The sequence below is a fragment of the Tachypleus tridentatus genome, chromosome 13, assembly GCF_004210375.1.
Source record: "Tachypleus tridentatus isolate NWPU-2018 chromosome 13, ASM421037v1, whole genome shotgun sequence".
Lineage (NCBI taxonomy): Eukaryota > Metazoa > Arthropoda > Merostomata > Xiphosura > Limulidae > Tachypleus > Tachypleus tridentatus.
Window position 1 is genome coordinate 204687588 of NC_134837.1, and position 17048 is coordinate 204704635.

A 17048-nucleotide genomic window follows, 5' to 3' on the forward strand; every position below is an offset into this window, starting at 1 on the left:
TCAGAAATTCTGGTGTGTTTTAACTTTCACCAACTAATACGAATTCCACCAAGTAGCAAAGGAGTGTGCGGACTATTAGTGCTAAAATTAGAGTTTCGATACCCGTTTTGGGCACAACACTAATATCCCTTTGTGTAGCTTTGTGTTAAATTACCAATCTGTTAATGACCTTGTTTTTTTTCTATTTCCAAAACCGAGTAAGAGACATTTGATAATTTTGTAACTTTTGTCATAATTGATTTCCCTTTCTAATTGAAATTGTATTTTATTTTTGATATAGATATAATACGTATATAGGTATAACTTAATGAGCATGGCCAGGTGGTAAAAGCACTCGACACGTAATCCGAGGGTCGCGAGTTCGAATCCCCCTCGCACCAAACATGGCTCGTCCTTTCAGCCGTGGTGACGTTAGAATGTGCGGTCAATCCCACTATTTGTTGGTAAAAGAGTAGCCCAAGAGTCGGCGGTAGGTGATGATGACTAACTGCCTTCCCTCGAGTCTTACACTACTAAATTAGGGACGGCTAGTGCAGGCAGCTCTCGTGTAGCCTTGCGCGAAATTCAAAACCAAAATAATTTAATGAAGAGTTGAGTTCAGAGTAATAAAGTTCAGTTTCAGTCCCTTAACTACAAAAGTTTCGTTTCTTGATCCTCCTGAGGGTTACTTGGTAAGTACAGTTTCAATAGCATGATGTAACAATATCCATATCATGGTTACCTGATAACTTCAATTTAAATAACATGATGTGACAACATCCATATCATGGTTACCTGGTAACTAAAGTTTAAGTAACATGATGTAACAACATTCATAACATGGTTATTCTAGTAACTACGGTGTAAATAACATGATGTAACAACATCTGTATCATGTAAACTCTTGTTCTTAAACCAATCGAGAAGTGTAGTGTTTAAAAATATCAGTTCTCAACAAGCTAACTTTTCCCATACGTAGTTTTTGTTTTAGAGTCACTAAATTATTATACTACAAGGACGTGTGAAAACTTCACCAGTCCTAAAACGTTATGAAAAAGCATGAGTCCATTTTTTTCAATTTCTATTTCGAATGTTGTCGGTTGTTCATCTACTTCTGTGGAAGAATTTCAAAACAAAATACACTTTTATTATTAGAAACGTTCATCTTTCAACGACACCTAGGAATAAGTTAATATTTAATATTAATTAATTAATTTAATAATTCTTGCTATTAAGAAACGATGTTTGTGTATAAGAAAGTAAAGTTTTGATAAATGAATATAAAAACAGTCGTTTTTAATCGAGATTAAGTTAACCCTCGAACTCTCGGCTGTCTGAGAACAAACCAAGAGTGGTAGTATGTTTACAGAAATGGAAGGTTTTGATTAGAAAAAGCTCACTAGACGAAGGCTGTAGTGCTAAAGTTATAAGATATCACAACAGTACAGAAGATGTTTATTTGATGAAAGTTTCATGCTGCTGGTGTAAGTATTTTCTCAGTCTTCGCGGGGGTGAATGAAAGAAAATTCAAACAGATTCAGAAACAATGCTCATTATCGTAGTTCTCTAGAAATAATTCTATCAAGGGTTAGATAAAGTACATTTTTTCAATTGTATCGATTGTCATTCTGCTTGATAACAATTATCTACATTTAGAAAGACAAAAGGACACTTGAAAGATGCAAACTTTGGCATCAGCTGACAGGAAGCACGTGAGAGTTTGTTTGACGTAAACCAACAAAATATCGTTAGGAGTAAATCATATACAAAATAATATTTTATTGTTCTTGTTGATACAAGTGAAATATAAACATTATTAAGAACATTGTGCTAGTTGATACAAGTATTACAGAGAACAACAATTTATACAAAACTGTCTAGGTTTAACGTCCTTAAGTTATCCAAAACTGTTGAGGTTTGGCTCCTTAAGTTATACAAAACTGTTTAGGTTTGATTCCTTAAGTTATACAAAACTGCCTACGTTACGTCCTTAAATTGAACTGATAGACCAAGGGAATGTCTACTCTAATCGAAGAGTGTGTTTTAACTGTCACTCCATAATACACCCATGGCCCTAAAGTACTGAGTGTGATTTTATTTTAACGGAACACAAACCATGTACTTGAGATTTACGGTCCGACTTGTTGATCACTAGACCACACCTGACTTATTTTTATATCGTAAATGCAGTATAAATGTACGTGTATGTGTGTGTGTGTATATATATATATAGCATATTATTTAAATGTATCCATTATTTATCATAAGAATGTTGTATGTAGTGTTCTGACAACTAAAACCAACACGAGTAATAATCAGCTGAAGAACAACAGACAAACAAAACTGAAACAATTAAAGGACCTGATTCAGTTTCTGTAATCAAAACTACACATTCACTCTCTGTAGCCAATCACTGGAAGGTAGCTATCCAACAATACAATCGAATAGAAAATAAACAGTCCAACCACTGGTAAGCCTAAAATAATTCAGTATACAAATAACAAAGAAATGTCAAACATGAACACAAAATTCAAATAAAATTATATATATATATATATAAGGTAAAAAAATGTTGGCGGTAGGTGCTGTTGACTAGCTACCATCCCTCTAGCCTCTTAGTGCAAAATTAAGGATGTATTAATCTTGCTTAGCTTTGCCCGAAGTTTTGAAATAAACCAATTCTCAATTCCTGATCGGGCACGGCATGGCCAGGTTGTTAAGGCACTCGACTCACAGTAGAAGGGTAGCGGGTTTGAATCCCCGCCACACTATTCGTTGATAAAAGAATAGCCCAAGAGTTGGCGATGGTGGTGATGACTAGCTGTCTTCCCTCTAGTCTTACACTGCAAAATTAGGGACGGCTAGCGCAGATAGCTCCCGTGTAGCTTTGCGCGAAATTGACAAAAACAAACAAACAATTCCTGATCGTTTTCGTCCGCCCTCTAGAATCGCTTTCTTTATCTCATTCTCCATGTTTTACGTTCATCTCTTCTGTAATCCTCATTGCTCTATCTATTCTTTAAATATCTTTTTTTTTTTCTTCTCGGGTTATTTGTGACTCCTATACAACTCCGTTTATCCTTCTATAATAGGTTTTATCTGTTCTCTATTACCTATCAAATATTTATTTTTTACTTTAAGTTTCTGATTCTATTCACTTTCTCTCTTTAGTTTATGCCCTGGCACAACGATAAGTAGGAATGTTACTAAAGCCTTCTTATTGTGCTAAATTACAAATAAACTAAATTTATTTTACTTAAATTCTTTTATATTTGAATTTCCATATTATCCTTGTCTTCGTGTAATTGTGTTATTTCTCCTATAGTTAGCACTGAATATTTTCTTATCTATTGACTTTTCTCTTTGTCCTCAAAAGATAAATTAATTTCAACAAGTTTGTCGGTCATTCCTGTTCTTAAGTGTTTTATGAAACTTAAGAAAATTTTAATTATACCAAGAATTACCATTAACGTCTGATTAAAGCAAATTACCCATACAGATAACATTTAAACATAACGAATTAAATAATATAGCTAATTTAATATACGCTTCTAAGTAGGTTTTATGCAAAGTCAAATAGCAAACCTACTAATGGTTGTTTCATCAAGAACAAATCTACTATTGTTTGGTTCATCAAAAACAAACCGACCAATGGTTGGTTTATCAATAGCAAACCTACTAATAGTTGATTCATCAAGAACAAACCTACTAATGGTTGGTTCATCATGAATAAACCTACTAATGGTTGATTCATCGTGAACTAACCTACAAATGCTTGATTTCTCAAGAAAAACCTACTAATGGTTGGTTCATTACGAACAAATCTACTATTGGTTGGTTCATCAAGAACGAACCGACTAACGGCGGGTTTATCAATAACAAACCTACTTATGGTTGGTTTATCAATACCAAACCGACTAATGGTTGTTTCATCAAGAACAAACCTACTCATAGGTGGTTCATGAAGAACGAACCTACTAATGGTTGGTTCATCACGAACAAATCTGCTATTGGTTGGTTCATCAAGAACAAACCGACTAATGGTGGGTTTATTAATAACAAACCTACTGTTAATTGGTTCATCAATTAGATATCCTCGCTAGTTATCGATATTTTTTGCCTTAATCCCAACAACATCTTACCTGTATAGGTTTTCACACCAAATCTACCGACAACCAACACGAATCGAAAAAGACATACACGCTCGTGATTTCACAACTGTACAACAAAACCAGGTGAAACTGGTCACAGTTGTTGAATGAAACAGTGAAAGTGATCACAGCTGTTAAATGATACCAAGTGAAACTGATCATCACTGTTGCATGAAACCAGGTGAAACTGGTCCAATGCGGTGTTATTGAATTAATTAAGGGTTAGATACGTATATTCATGACCTAGACAAGTAGGGGAAGATGGATAAATTGATTGAAACTAAACGTTACCGTGTTTTATCAAAATAGTATTTTTAATTGTTAAATAAACAGTTTTAAAATATGTTGTTGTTTCCTTAGAATGTTACAAGAACAGTGTCATCAATAAATTGTCACTTGGCAGAAGCGACTAATTAAAAGTAACATTGCACTTATGAAAGTTCCTAATTATTTAGCAACTTACTTAGAAAATGTACGATATTTTCATCCAATTTACAGTTCTATAAAAAAAACCACTTTATTCTGTGTGATTTAGAAGTCTATAACATTAGCGACATCTACAGTGTGTTTGTCACGAGTCAATGACCCACAATTGTGTAGCACTAATTCTTCATGGATACTTCAGTGTGGACACAGCTACATTTTTATCTTTGTTTACGATAACCTGAAAGGAATAAAATATATGTGTACATTTCACAGTAATTAAAAACACCAAAGTTACTGAAACCACTACATCCAAGTATCCAATGCAGTGAATTCTTCACTGAAACCACGACATTCAGGTATCAGATGTAGAGGTTTCCTTACTGAAACCATCTATAATGAGTCAGATCAAATTCTTCCCAAAATGAATAAGAGAACAAACTTGAGCCTGACGTCACAGAAGAATTGCATTATGGGAAACATATGCCATAAAAATATAATTCCTCGTTTTGAGACTAAAATAGCAAATTAGATTATAATTATATTAACTTTGATGAAAATATTCAACTCTTCCATTTGTATTCCAGAGCTTCAAAGAACATTTAGTTAAGTTTTGAATTAGATTTGTTTTTCTAGTTGTTGTTTTTTTCTCTTTATTAATTTTGTACCAGTTTGTTTGAAATACTTCACGATTGTTGTATTTCCACATCTCCGTGTAATATTTATGAAACATACACGCCTGCGCACTTTGAGGTACATTATATTTTTCATAAAAAGTTCACACCAGATGTCGTTGTTCTTCTGTTGTCCAAGTGCAAAGCTGTTCAATAGGCAATCTGTATTGTGCCTACAACAGGGATGGAAACCCGTCATTGTTCTATTGTTTACTTAAAAAAAACTGTCCAATGGGATACCTACGTTGTGCCTACAGCAGGGATTGAAACCCGAAATTTAGCTATATAAGCTCTTAGGTTTACCATTCATTTACATCTTACCACCTCAGAAATGAGAAGCGCTTTCCCTAATTGCGTCAGAGGAAATTATCGACAAAGGTAATTAATGAGCCTCTACGATCATCAGATCCGATCTTAGACTACTGTTCTTCACATTACACCTTGTTTGCCTTTAACGAAGTTCGTTTGTTTTGGTTTGAGTTTCGAGCAAAACTACACGAAGGCTATCTGTAATAGCCGCCCCTAATTTAGCAGTGTAATGTTAGAGGGAAGATAGCTAGTCATCACCATCCACCTCCAACTCTTGGGCTACTCTTTTACCAACGAAAAGTAGGATTGACCGTCACATAATAACACCCCCATGGCCAAAAGAGCGAACATGACGGGGATTCTAACTCAGGACTCTCAAATTGCGAGTCGAGCGCCCTAACACAGTGGACACAGGTTTCGGATATAGAAGACAAACTTGATGCCTTCAGATTTACTTCGTCTCGAGTATGCGGTGAAAATCGTAAGCACTTGATAGTTCTTAAAAGCAACAACAGGTGTCAGCATAAGACATTCTAGAGAAACATCGTGCTGTTACTAATCGTGATGTAGTTACGATTATTTCAAACTTGTGGTTGTGGTTGTTTGAGCTATCAGTTTAGAAGTGCAGAATTCAAAGTGTCGAGCTTTCGATTTTCTGAACTACACCTTAGCCGTGTTTTAGGTTTCCATGAATATAACAAGTGCACTTTCTACAACAGGTTTAGTTCTTCTTTTTATTTAGTCTATTTGTATGATTAGAACATTTTAATTTTTAAAGATCTATGTATGTTCAATCATGTTAATTAAAAGTTGTAATTTTTACACGTTTGTTTGTTATCGGTCTTACATCCCCCAGCCATGACACGTGTTTCTATTAATCTATATACATTTAACAGTATTGTCTGTTGTATGTCCATATAAATATTTCGCAGAGTGTGGATAAATCTTCACCAAAATTGGTATGGAGGCTCATTAGGTCCATGAGAATGTACGTACAAATTTTTAGTTTTATGGGTTCTTATGGACATTTTCGTGTCTTTTTACCATTACTTCACCCTCTGTGTGTGTGTGTTTTTTTACAATTACATTTCACGTCTTCAGATAACCTGTCATTAATTATGAATTTCCGTCCAGCTATTTTGTAATAATCTAGAACATGATCGTTATATATTTCTTAAATTATCATATAAATATTATTAGTTTTAACCAACACACAATGGACTTCTAGAAGTCTCAAGATGGAGACAATAGTTGTATGTCTTCTGTAACAGATGATCCTGTAGACAAGACTGTGAATGTAATCTGATTAGACGCTTGTGGCCACGTGCGCTCACCTCAGATCAACAAATATCGGGGTCAGCATCAAACCTTTAGGAATCTTCCCACCAGACACAGCTGTTCTTTGTAACCACGTGTTTAGTTTTGTTTCTATTGGTGCTAACTAAGTGGCCAATCAGGGCACATCTCGACTATCTGAACTCGTTCATAAGATCCAAAGTAAAAGTAAAGAACGCGATAAGAAAGATTTATAAAGGGGGTAAGCTTACAATATTTCTCCATTCTTCCTAATAGTTTAGAAATTAAGATATTATTTCTGTGATATGTCTGTACGTAATGTAAATTTGGCCAGTGGTATTTGTGAAGTGCTAGCTGAACACGGAACTTCCAACAATCAAACATCCTCTCAGTTCACGTTCTCGAATAATTCGTAGTTGGATAAGCTATGCTGTTAACGCGAGAACGTGTATTGACTCGTGCTCATGCGCTTTCCTTCACGTAATTAACGGACTCACGATATGTCTTCACCTGCACGACAACGTGAATCTGTCGCCACCCTCTAACTGCAACATGGAAGATTTTGGTGACTTCGGGCAGCTCCTCTGCGACGATTGGTCGCTACAAGACCTGGATACCTACTTGGATTACCTCATATCCCAGCTGCCACTTGACAGTGGAGAGACGACAGAGCTTCGGGTAAAGGAACCAGCTATTCAGTCAGTTGGCGGTTATCTAGGGTCGTGGGATTGCACGTGGGCCGGACCCACACTGACACAAGAAGAAATTTCAGGCTTTAGTAATTTATCGTGTTTGTCAAGCGACACTACCTCCAACTCCTCTAACAACTTTAGCCGAGAATCTGGTTCACGTTCTGAGTTGTATTCTTCCATCGACTTTGGGACGTGTGAAGACGACTTGGTCGTCCTAGGTGTAGGGTTAAAAACTTTAACGTCACGATTTCAGGAGGAAGAACCGAACATTTCTGAGCTTGTCTCTGACAACTTCACAACAGCTCTTCGTCCGCAAGGATCCCTCGATAGATTTAACCAAAGCATTTTGAACAGAAGCATTTCCACAGAGACAACTACTGTCCCCGTAACTAGTTGCTCCTCGTTGTCAAGTTTCCCCCAAACCTCAGCAGGAAAACAAAGAGGATCACAAAGGGCGGGTGCTACCGGATCATCGGCTAAATATGACGAGAAGGTGTTCTTTTGCACCTACCAAGGGTGTAACAAAGTCTACTCCAAGAGTTCACACCTCAAAGCTCACTTGAGACGACACACGGGTGAGAAACCCTTTGCCTGTCAGTGGCCCGGTTGTGGATGGCGTTTCTCTCGATCGGATGAGTTGGCTCGCCACAAACGGTCCCACTCGGGGATCAAACCTTATCGTTGTCAGATTTGTGAGAAGCGCTTTTCCAGATCTGATCATCTGGCTAAGCATCTAAAGGTACACCGGCGCGCAAAGCTGATTGGCCTAGCCACGGGAGGACCACCTACTTCTTACAGGAGTTCCTCTATTCCTGTTTCAGTCCCTCTATCGTCCATTTTACAAACTACAGAAATATGAAATAGAACAAAACTATTCCCTGTGCCAAATACTTATTTGTTATTAATTGATGTTAAGAGAAACGTAGAAGAAAAAACATTAAAGTAGACTATATTTTTAAAATAAGTAACTATATATATATGCATATATATCACCACTGTTAGAGACCGAACAGGAAAATTATGTGTATATGTGAAAAACTGAGTGTTTTGTGAAACAAATAGCCGAGTAGGATATAAAGTGAGCTGTAATAATAGACTGGCACGTGCTAAGTGTATCCTTCTGATGAAATAAGTCTGTAATAACCACAGTAGTCAGAATGTAGCCACAACTAGCGAGGATTGTTGAGAAATAAGTTCGTAGTACGTGTATGACCGAGTTGAAGCCTTTCACGTGCTTGGTTTTGTTTTCCTTTCTTTTCTTTTCTTTTATGTTAAGCCTAGACTCTGTTCACTGAGACACAAACCACAAATGTTAATCTGATATTTTAAAAACTGTGCAGTTTCAACTGAAAACATAACGAAAATATGTTAAAGTTTTTTGTTTGTTTGTTTTTCTAATAACTATATATTACACATTTTTATTATGTTCAGTGACAAAGGATGTGGTTGGTTCGTTGCTAACCTCAAAGCAACACGATTGGCTACCTGTGTTCTGCCCACCACTGGTATCTAAGCCCAAATTTGATCATCATAAGCCACTAGAGGGCAAGAACAAAAATGTCATATATACTATTATTTTTCTAAAGGAACGTTTCAACTTACAGTTTCTATATGTGCTCTGTGAGACAAAAATTATTTTATTTTTCTGTAAAACGAAACGGTGGTACGAAACTTAAAGTTGTTTTAAATATATACGTGTGTGATCAGGGATTTGGTTAATCAGATTGCCCGATGTGACTTTGCTATAGGAAAACACACACACACATATACGTGTGTTTACTTAAGAATCAAAATAAAATGTGTATTTTTGTTTTTTCGTTGTAGAATATCTCGCACATTGTAAACATGAAAGTTTAAAAGATTTGAAATTTTTCTTTGCAACAATGTTGACAGCTGCCAGGGAAAAGATGTATAACGAGTTATACAAGTTTCCCACGAGTTTGTTAACAGCATGTAAATAAAATAATGAACAGAGGAACACACACATTAACGGAAATTGTTAATTATTTCAGAAAGTCTTTATAAAAGATTGATTTTGTTTTATGTGTTAACTTTTTAGTTTCTGCATTTTAAACATTAAATTTGGACTAGAAATGGGAAAGTACAGGATAAACCAAAGCCTGGTGAATAACAAAACATTTTTATGGATTTCAGATGTGTTTAATATTTTTGGATATGTTATGCAACAAAATTTGGTTATTATTATCAGATTTTATTTCTGTTCGATAACAACACATTTTTTTTTATTAGTTGAAGTTTTAATCCTAGTTGTTTTGTTGTTGTTGTATTACGTCTTACTAATGATAGCAAACATGTACATATAAAAAACCAAATTCTAAACTCCTAGGGATGACATGATTTCTATAATATTCTGAGTTATTTGAAAGTTTTATTTTTTCATGTTGCACGTGAAGATTGTCTGTTTTGTTTTGTTGTTGTCCTTCAGGGTTTCCTATTAATCACGGTTATTAAGGTAAATTATAAAAGAAAACTGTTACCGAAACATGTGTTTATGCAGTTCAGTGTGAATAAGTCGAAAACTTCGGAGAATGGAAAGGTGAACTATTTGATAAGTCTTAATATTGTCCTTCCTGTGCGTCTATGTTTGAAAAGTATGTGAATATGTTAGTTTCATTTGATACGTCCAACCTGTACTGTCAAGTTTCCTTGCAGACAAAACTATAAAACTATTTATTTACTCTCAGTTGTTTGAGAATTTTGATAATTCCTCCTTTCTTTGGCTTTGAAATATTAAGAATTATTTTAATAATGTATTTGTAGGCTTCTTCTCTACAGCGTGATGGATGTACAGCAAAGTTCCGAAATAAAGAAGTCCATACTGGCTCATACTGGCTTTGATGTGATAGAATTCTGAAAAGTTTAAATGTCAAATAATATAAATCTACACAAACAATTGTTTATCGTCGGTTTTTTAGTCTACTCTGGTCTAATTTACTGCTATAAACTAAGTTATATTCTTTAGAGTGAAGTAAAAATGTGTTAATTATCTATAGTGTAAAAACTCAAACATAAAGTGGCTTCTAACAGCGTAACCTAGAGGTCAGAAACATCATTACATTATGTAGACTTCTTCTATACAGAAAACTCATTACAAAGTCATTAAATGGAACTAAATTTAGGGTTAAAATAGCGAACTATCCGTTTACATAAACGGTGGATATTTTTACCCCATCCCAAATAAACCGAGGTCAGACCGTCAGTTTTATAAAACCTTGGTGAGGGGTATCATCACCGCGAGGCTCTGATTAGGTCCTACTTCTCTAACCCAGCTATAAATTCAGGCTAAGAAATATTTTAATATACGTTAATTTCACCAGCTTTTGTCACCATCTCCCCGAATTCAGACTGTACGGTATTAAATTATTGATATGTTCGAACCACTTTGAACGTGAGCACGAGTTAACCAAGGTAAATGAAATCTTCACTGCTTTGGTGGTGGCTATCTTGGTGGTTTAGTAACATCTACTCGTGCTAAGTCGATTAATTATGTCCACGGGCCACATCGATTTGTTTGAACATTTTAAACGGAGAACAGCCATCCACACCATTTTCACCGCGAGAGAATCAAACTCTCAACTTTAGAGTTGTAGGACCACAATGGACATATCACAGATTTACTTGATGTTTTCTTAGTGGAACTTTGGGCACACTGGCCACCGCGGGGAACTGAACTCTGAATTTTAGACTTGTAAGTACATAAACTTATCACTAATCTACAAGGGTATGGAGGGCTGCACTGGAAAAATACACGACCTTTGTGGAAACAAAATTTTCGGGAAACTCGGTTTTGGAACAACAATAAAATTAATTTTCACGTCTCCTGATGGAGTCAGTAAGAATTCATGCAGCAGGTAACCTCGACACGTGACCAAATAAAAACCAAACAAACCTCGAGAGATACGATTAACGTGTAGTGACCGACTTTCCAGGCATCATCATCTGTATACATGTACGTAGGAAAAAGAAACTCTGTACGTGGAATCAAAGAGTACAGAACTACGGTACAAAGAAAGGTATATAAACTTAACAGCTCTTCGTCAGGTCCATTAAAAAAAATTAAAAGTTGGAGTATTCAATAACTGACAACTTAGAATATTCATTATTACCAGCCAGGTCGTTTGAAGATACGAGACTATAAACACTTGAAACATTAAAATTATAATTGGTTTTAAACCAACGCAATGTGATAAACAGCATACACTATTTATAACCTACCATATATCCAGGAGACACAGGTGTGTGATACATAATATACACTAGATGACAAAAATGTGTAATAAATAACATACACCAGATATAGCCCACTGAATGTCCAGAAGACAAGGATGTGTGGCATGTTCACATTACTTCTATTATTAAGCTTGTATTCCCGAATAATATTACTATAAACAGTAAACGTTTGTTACAGGAATGACCAAGATTATGATGATGTCATCAACTGATAACAATATCCCATGTGGACACAAACTGTATTGTTTGTTACATTATCTTTGAATTTCGCACAAAGCTACTCTAGGGCTATCTGTGCTAGCCGCCCCTAATTTAGCAGTGTAAGACTAGAGGGAAGGCAGCTAGTCATCACCATCCACCGCCAACTCTTGGGATAATCTTTTACCAACGAATAGTAGGATTGACCGTCATATTATAACGCCCCCACCGCTGAAAGGGCGAGCATGTTTGGCGCGATGGGGATGCGAACCCGCGACCCTCAGATTACGAGTCGCACGCCTTAACACGCTTGACCATGCCGGGCCGAACTGTATCTGTAAAACCTTGGAGTTATTTAACATGAACTGAATCTGTAAAACCTTGGAGTTATTTAACATGAACTGTATCTGTAGAACCTTGGAATTATTAACCAAACCATATCTGTCAAACTTTGGAATTACTTAACAAACAAATCGATCCTTATATCGATTCGAAGCAACTTTATTATAGTTACGTTATATTCGTACTCGTATTTATTTGTTATGCACGCATCTAAAAATAAAAGGTTTTATGGTTCTCTCCAGGTTTATCGATACGTGTTTTAAATATTTACCCACTCACCAAAACGTAACTAAGGTTTTCCCGCTACAGAAATTTATACGTTGTTATGTTTTAAGCATGTTACCGCTTCACTCTTTTAAAAACCAATTACAACACGTTGTGCAACTAGAAATATGTTTTTAGGAATTTGGATCTCTAGCCAAGTGTAGAAAGTTCTCTAGAAGTTTATAGGTTTTTAATGAACTCAAAAGAATTTACTTTTTTCAAACGAGGTTTAAGAAACATTTAGATATAAATATAGCAATGATATGTAGACCTTCAAACAAGACTTAGCAAATCTCTAGCTGTAAGAAATAAGCAATACTACTTACACCTCCAAACGAGACTTAACAAACCTCTAGCTGTAAGAAATAAGCAATACTACTTACACCTCCAAACGAGACTTAACAAACCTCAAGCTGTAAGAAATAAGCAATACTACTTACATCTCCAAACGAGGCTTAAGACAATTTTTAGAAATAAATATAGCAATGATATTTAGACCGTTAATCGAGACATAACACAAACCTTAGCTGTAAGAAATATGTAGTAGTATCTACACCTGCAAACGAGGTTTAAGGTAGCCTTTAGCTATAGTCAATATCTGTACCGTCAAACGAGGCTTAACCCAACTTTTAGTTATAAGAAGTAAACAATAATAGTTACACATCCAAACGAGACTTAAGCCAAAATTCAATTATATAAAATAAGTAATAATGTTTACACTATCAACTAAGATATAAGACAAGTTAACACAAACAACATCTTTCACAGATCGTCATCAAACAGGAAGACTCATTATAACATCATGGTGATTGAAATTTATCGTTCCATAAGATAATGAACAGATAAATGTAAACAAATATACAAAGATTTAAGCGATAGTTTTTATGGAAACACAACATTTCGAAATGTTTGGTAAAAACAACCATAAAGCATATAAAACGAACCTGTGATTTTCGGGTAAAAACAGTTTTTATCCTGAAAAAACATCTACCCTGATGTAAGTTTGACTAACTTGGAAACATTACGAATGCCGAACAAACAGTATACGAGTCAGTTTGTTTTGTGTGTTGTGTTTACTGGGGTTATCAAAACCCTATTTTTAGAGTTTTAGTGCCGAGCTACAGAAGGACGATATACATAAGGACTAGCTCTTGTGTACAAAAGAACTACCTCTTGAGTACATAAGGACTAGCTCTTCCATACCTAGCTCGGATATTCGAAAATAAGTAAATAAAATGTTATGTTTTAACTGAAAAATGTAAATTGAGAAAAGCTGTGATTAAAATTAAGAACAGTATATATATATTCATAATCATATTTTTTTTCATTCCGGGCGTCAAAGTGTTAACGAACGACTTTGAACTTTCTACTAAATAAGACTGAGGTATAATAGTATAATTATTGGACCACGAGATGGTGATGAAGAAAACTAAATATTGACATTAGTTAATCCCTCACAACATGCCAAAATCAGTGTTGGGAAACAGTTTCTGCCTCTGGAGACTCTTTTGCCTTACTAGAATAATCTTATTGTGTTTTGTTTAAGCGCATGCCCAGCAAAAACCTGAATTATATTTACTACTCTTACATTTCATGTATTTGCTGTCCAGGTCAATGCGGAGGTCGTACCATTTGGTGACCATTGGTAACTGAGGCACATCTACTAGGTCTCAGTTTCTGTGTGTTTTTGAGCTTCTTTCTTAAAACCCTTATCGAAAGGTTGTGTGAGGTTTAATTTTAGTTTGTCTTTTTCCCACATGAGCTGGGTGAATGAGTGTTTGGATTTAAACCCAAAGCTACACAATGGGTATACGTGCTCTGCCCACAACGGGTATCGAAACCCACTTTCTAATGGTGTGAGTCAGCAGACATACTGTGTGGTCACATGGGCTAGACATAGCTCACTGATTAGTGTGTAAGACTGCAGATCGAAGGTTCCAGGGTTTGATAAGTGATGGCCCTAGAAACGATCCTTACTCTTCACTGTGAAAACGTTATTAATGTGACATTCAATCCCACTGTTCTGTTGTTTAGATAAATCCACTATGGAAATAACTACTTCAATCACTTTAGCTAGTAGTTCAAAATTAGAGATGGTTATTTTTGACCCCTACCCCTTTAGCAAGTGCGCATAAGATACAGATTGAAGGGAAAACACAATATCACTTTTTCATAGTAAAAATCGTTATCAGGTAACGTTATGCATTACGTCTCTCTCATGGCAATTTTTTCGAATAAATAACCACAAAACAAACTTTTTCAGCTACTTACATTTTCAATAAAATTATTTCATTCCAGAAGAGAGAGAGAAAATTGTACAAATAATAATTTCTTACAAACATGTTATTTAAAGTTATAAATATCATCCTATTTGCAGACGAAGAAAAACATGATTTTTATGCTATTTGTCAGGCCTTACTTCAGACATCAATATTCTCGCATATAATGTTAAATTATGAGAAAACCTCATTGAGAACAAATGATACATAAATAAGCTGATATGTATCCCAGACGCTTAATAAAGTATGAAAATCGTTTCATCTTTCAGCTTCTTTTGGTTTGGATTCTACTATATACAAGTAAATTGACAGGCTTAAGTCAAAGATCAGGCTTAACGAAATCTGATGACTTAAAAAAGTGCAAGCTGACCTATAATGCACATTTGGTCAAATATTGAGATGTATCAGTACCCTTGACTATTTTAGAGGGATATCTCACATCTATATTCACCTAAGTTGGTACCACTCTGTGTTGGGTACGTCATCTACCAGGTTGATTATATACACAGTATCAGTGTCTGAAGAAAATGGGCGACTTGCTCAGCAAAGGAAGTCTACATAGACAGCATGTTTTCTTGAAACTTAATTTATCTAGACTACTTAACCTCTGATATTTTTACCATGTTTTATACTAAAACCCTAAAAAAAACATCACAGTTCCTAAACGTTTTTCACATGAGTAAACTTCACCATGCTGACGAACCGTCTTGTACTGTTCTCTTTCTCCTGAATTTTAATAGAATTTAAAACATATCAAATCTTGTAAGATGAGGTATTTAAAGTTTCTATAATATAAAACAGCCTTAGTATTTAAGATATCAATTAAAACAAAGATATTTACAACATCAAAATAATGATTTATTAGAAATATTAATGAAATACATTAAGTAAATAATTTTTAGATTTTTTTACTTTAATTTCTATGGGAATCTTATTATTTTACATTAGAGAAATTTTAATTTATAGTTCATCACATAGCTTTTTTTTTCGTTTTTATTTAAAAAGCAAATTTTAATCTCGCTCTACCAAAATGAAGATAATGTGTAACTGCTGCAGATGAGCCACAACAACTGAAAACAACCAAGGGAGCGCCCCTAGTCAGGAACAAAAAGAAATTATACTTTTTGTTTCATGTTGTTTTTAAATGCTTTATTCAAAATAACATGAATTTAGTTTCTAGTTTCTTTTAGTAACTTTATATAAATTTTTTTTCAGGTAGCTGACCTAAATGCGATCTTTCTCTCTGAAGGCCTAGGCTTCTTTATATTGGCTATTTCGTTCATCAAAGTAATTGTCCTCGCTTCTCGGAAACCATACATGTTTGTTTTTAAGAAGTTGAAACAGGAATGATTTTTGCATTGTCATCAAGACAAAATAGGGGTAAAGCCACGAATAAAATGACATTTAAATAAGCTAATCAAGATAAATTTGCTCAAATAATATTATTTTTATAAATACCTGTGACAACTAAGACTTCAAATGAGGATTTACGGTTTATTGTTTTGTTTGTTTGTTTGTTTTTTTAATTTCACACAAAGCTATCTGTGAGGGCTATCTGTGCTAGCCGTCCCTAATTTAGCAGTGTAAGACTAGAGGGAAGGCAGCTAGTCATCACCACCCACCGCCAACTCTTGGGCTACTCTTTTACCAACGAATAGTGGGATTGACCGTCATATTATAACCCGCCACGGCTGAAAGGGCGAGCATGTTTGGCGCGACAGGGATGCGAACTCGCGACCCTCAGATTACGAGTTGCACGCCTTAACACGCTTGGCCATGCCTGGCCCTTTTACGGTTTATATCGACCACAATTATAATTAATACAGTTAGAACCATAAAATCAAACCAAACCTAACATCAATTAGGACCGAACTTACTGTAACATTTAGTTGGAAGGGAGTGGTTTGCAAAAAGAAAAATGAACAAAAATTATTATTTAACTTTCCTGAAACACTTTCATTTTTTGTTTAGGTTTTTGTTTTGTAATTTCGCGCAAAGCTACACGAGGGATATCTGCGCTGGCCGTCACTAATTTAGCAGTGTAAGACTAGAGGGAAGGCAGCTAGTCATCACCATCCACCGTCAACTCTTGGGCTACTCTTTCACCAACGAATAGTGGAATTCACAGTCACATTATAACGCCCTCACGGATGAAATGGCGAACATTTTTGGTGTGACGGAGATTCGAAC

General features: G+C 35.3%; 1 protein-coding gene across 1 annotated transcript; it reads left to right on the top strand.

The window, feature by feature from the left end:
- Nucleotides 1-7032: 7032 nt before the first annotated feature.
- LOC143238101 (uncharacterized) lies at nt 7033-10371 on the top strand. Its single transcript, XM_076478051.1, has one exon. The coding sequence runs from the start codon at nt 7385-7387 to the stop codon at nt 8381-8383; it is 999 nt and encodes a 332-aa protein (XP_076334166.1). The 5' UTR covers nt 7033-7384; the 3' UTR covers nt 8384-10371.
- The last annotated feature ends 6677 nt before the right edge of the window (nt 10372-17048 follow it).

Excerpts from the sequence above, each read along its gene's own strand:
- LOC143238101 (XM_076478051.1), top strand. The coding sequence starts at position 7,385 with ATGGAAGATTTTGGTGACTTCGGGCAGCTCCTCTGCGACGATTGGTCG.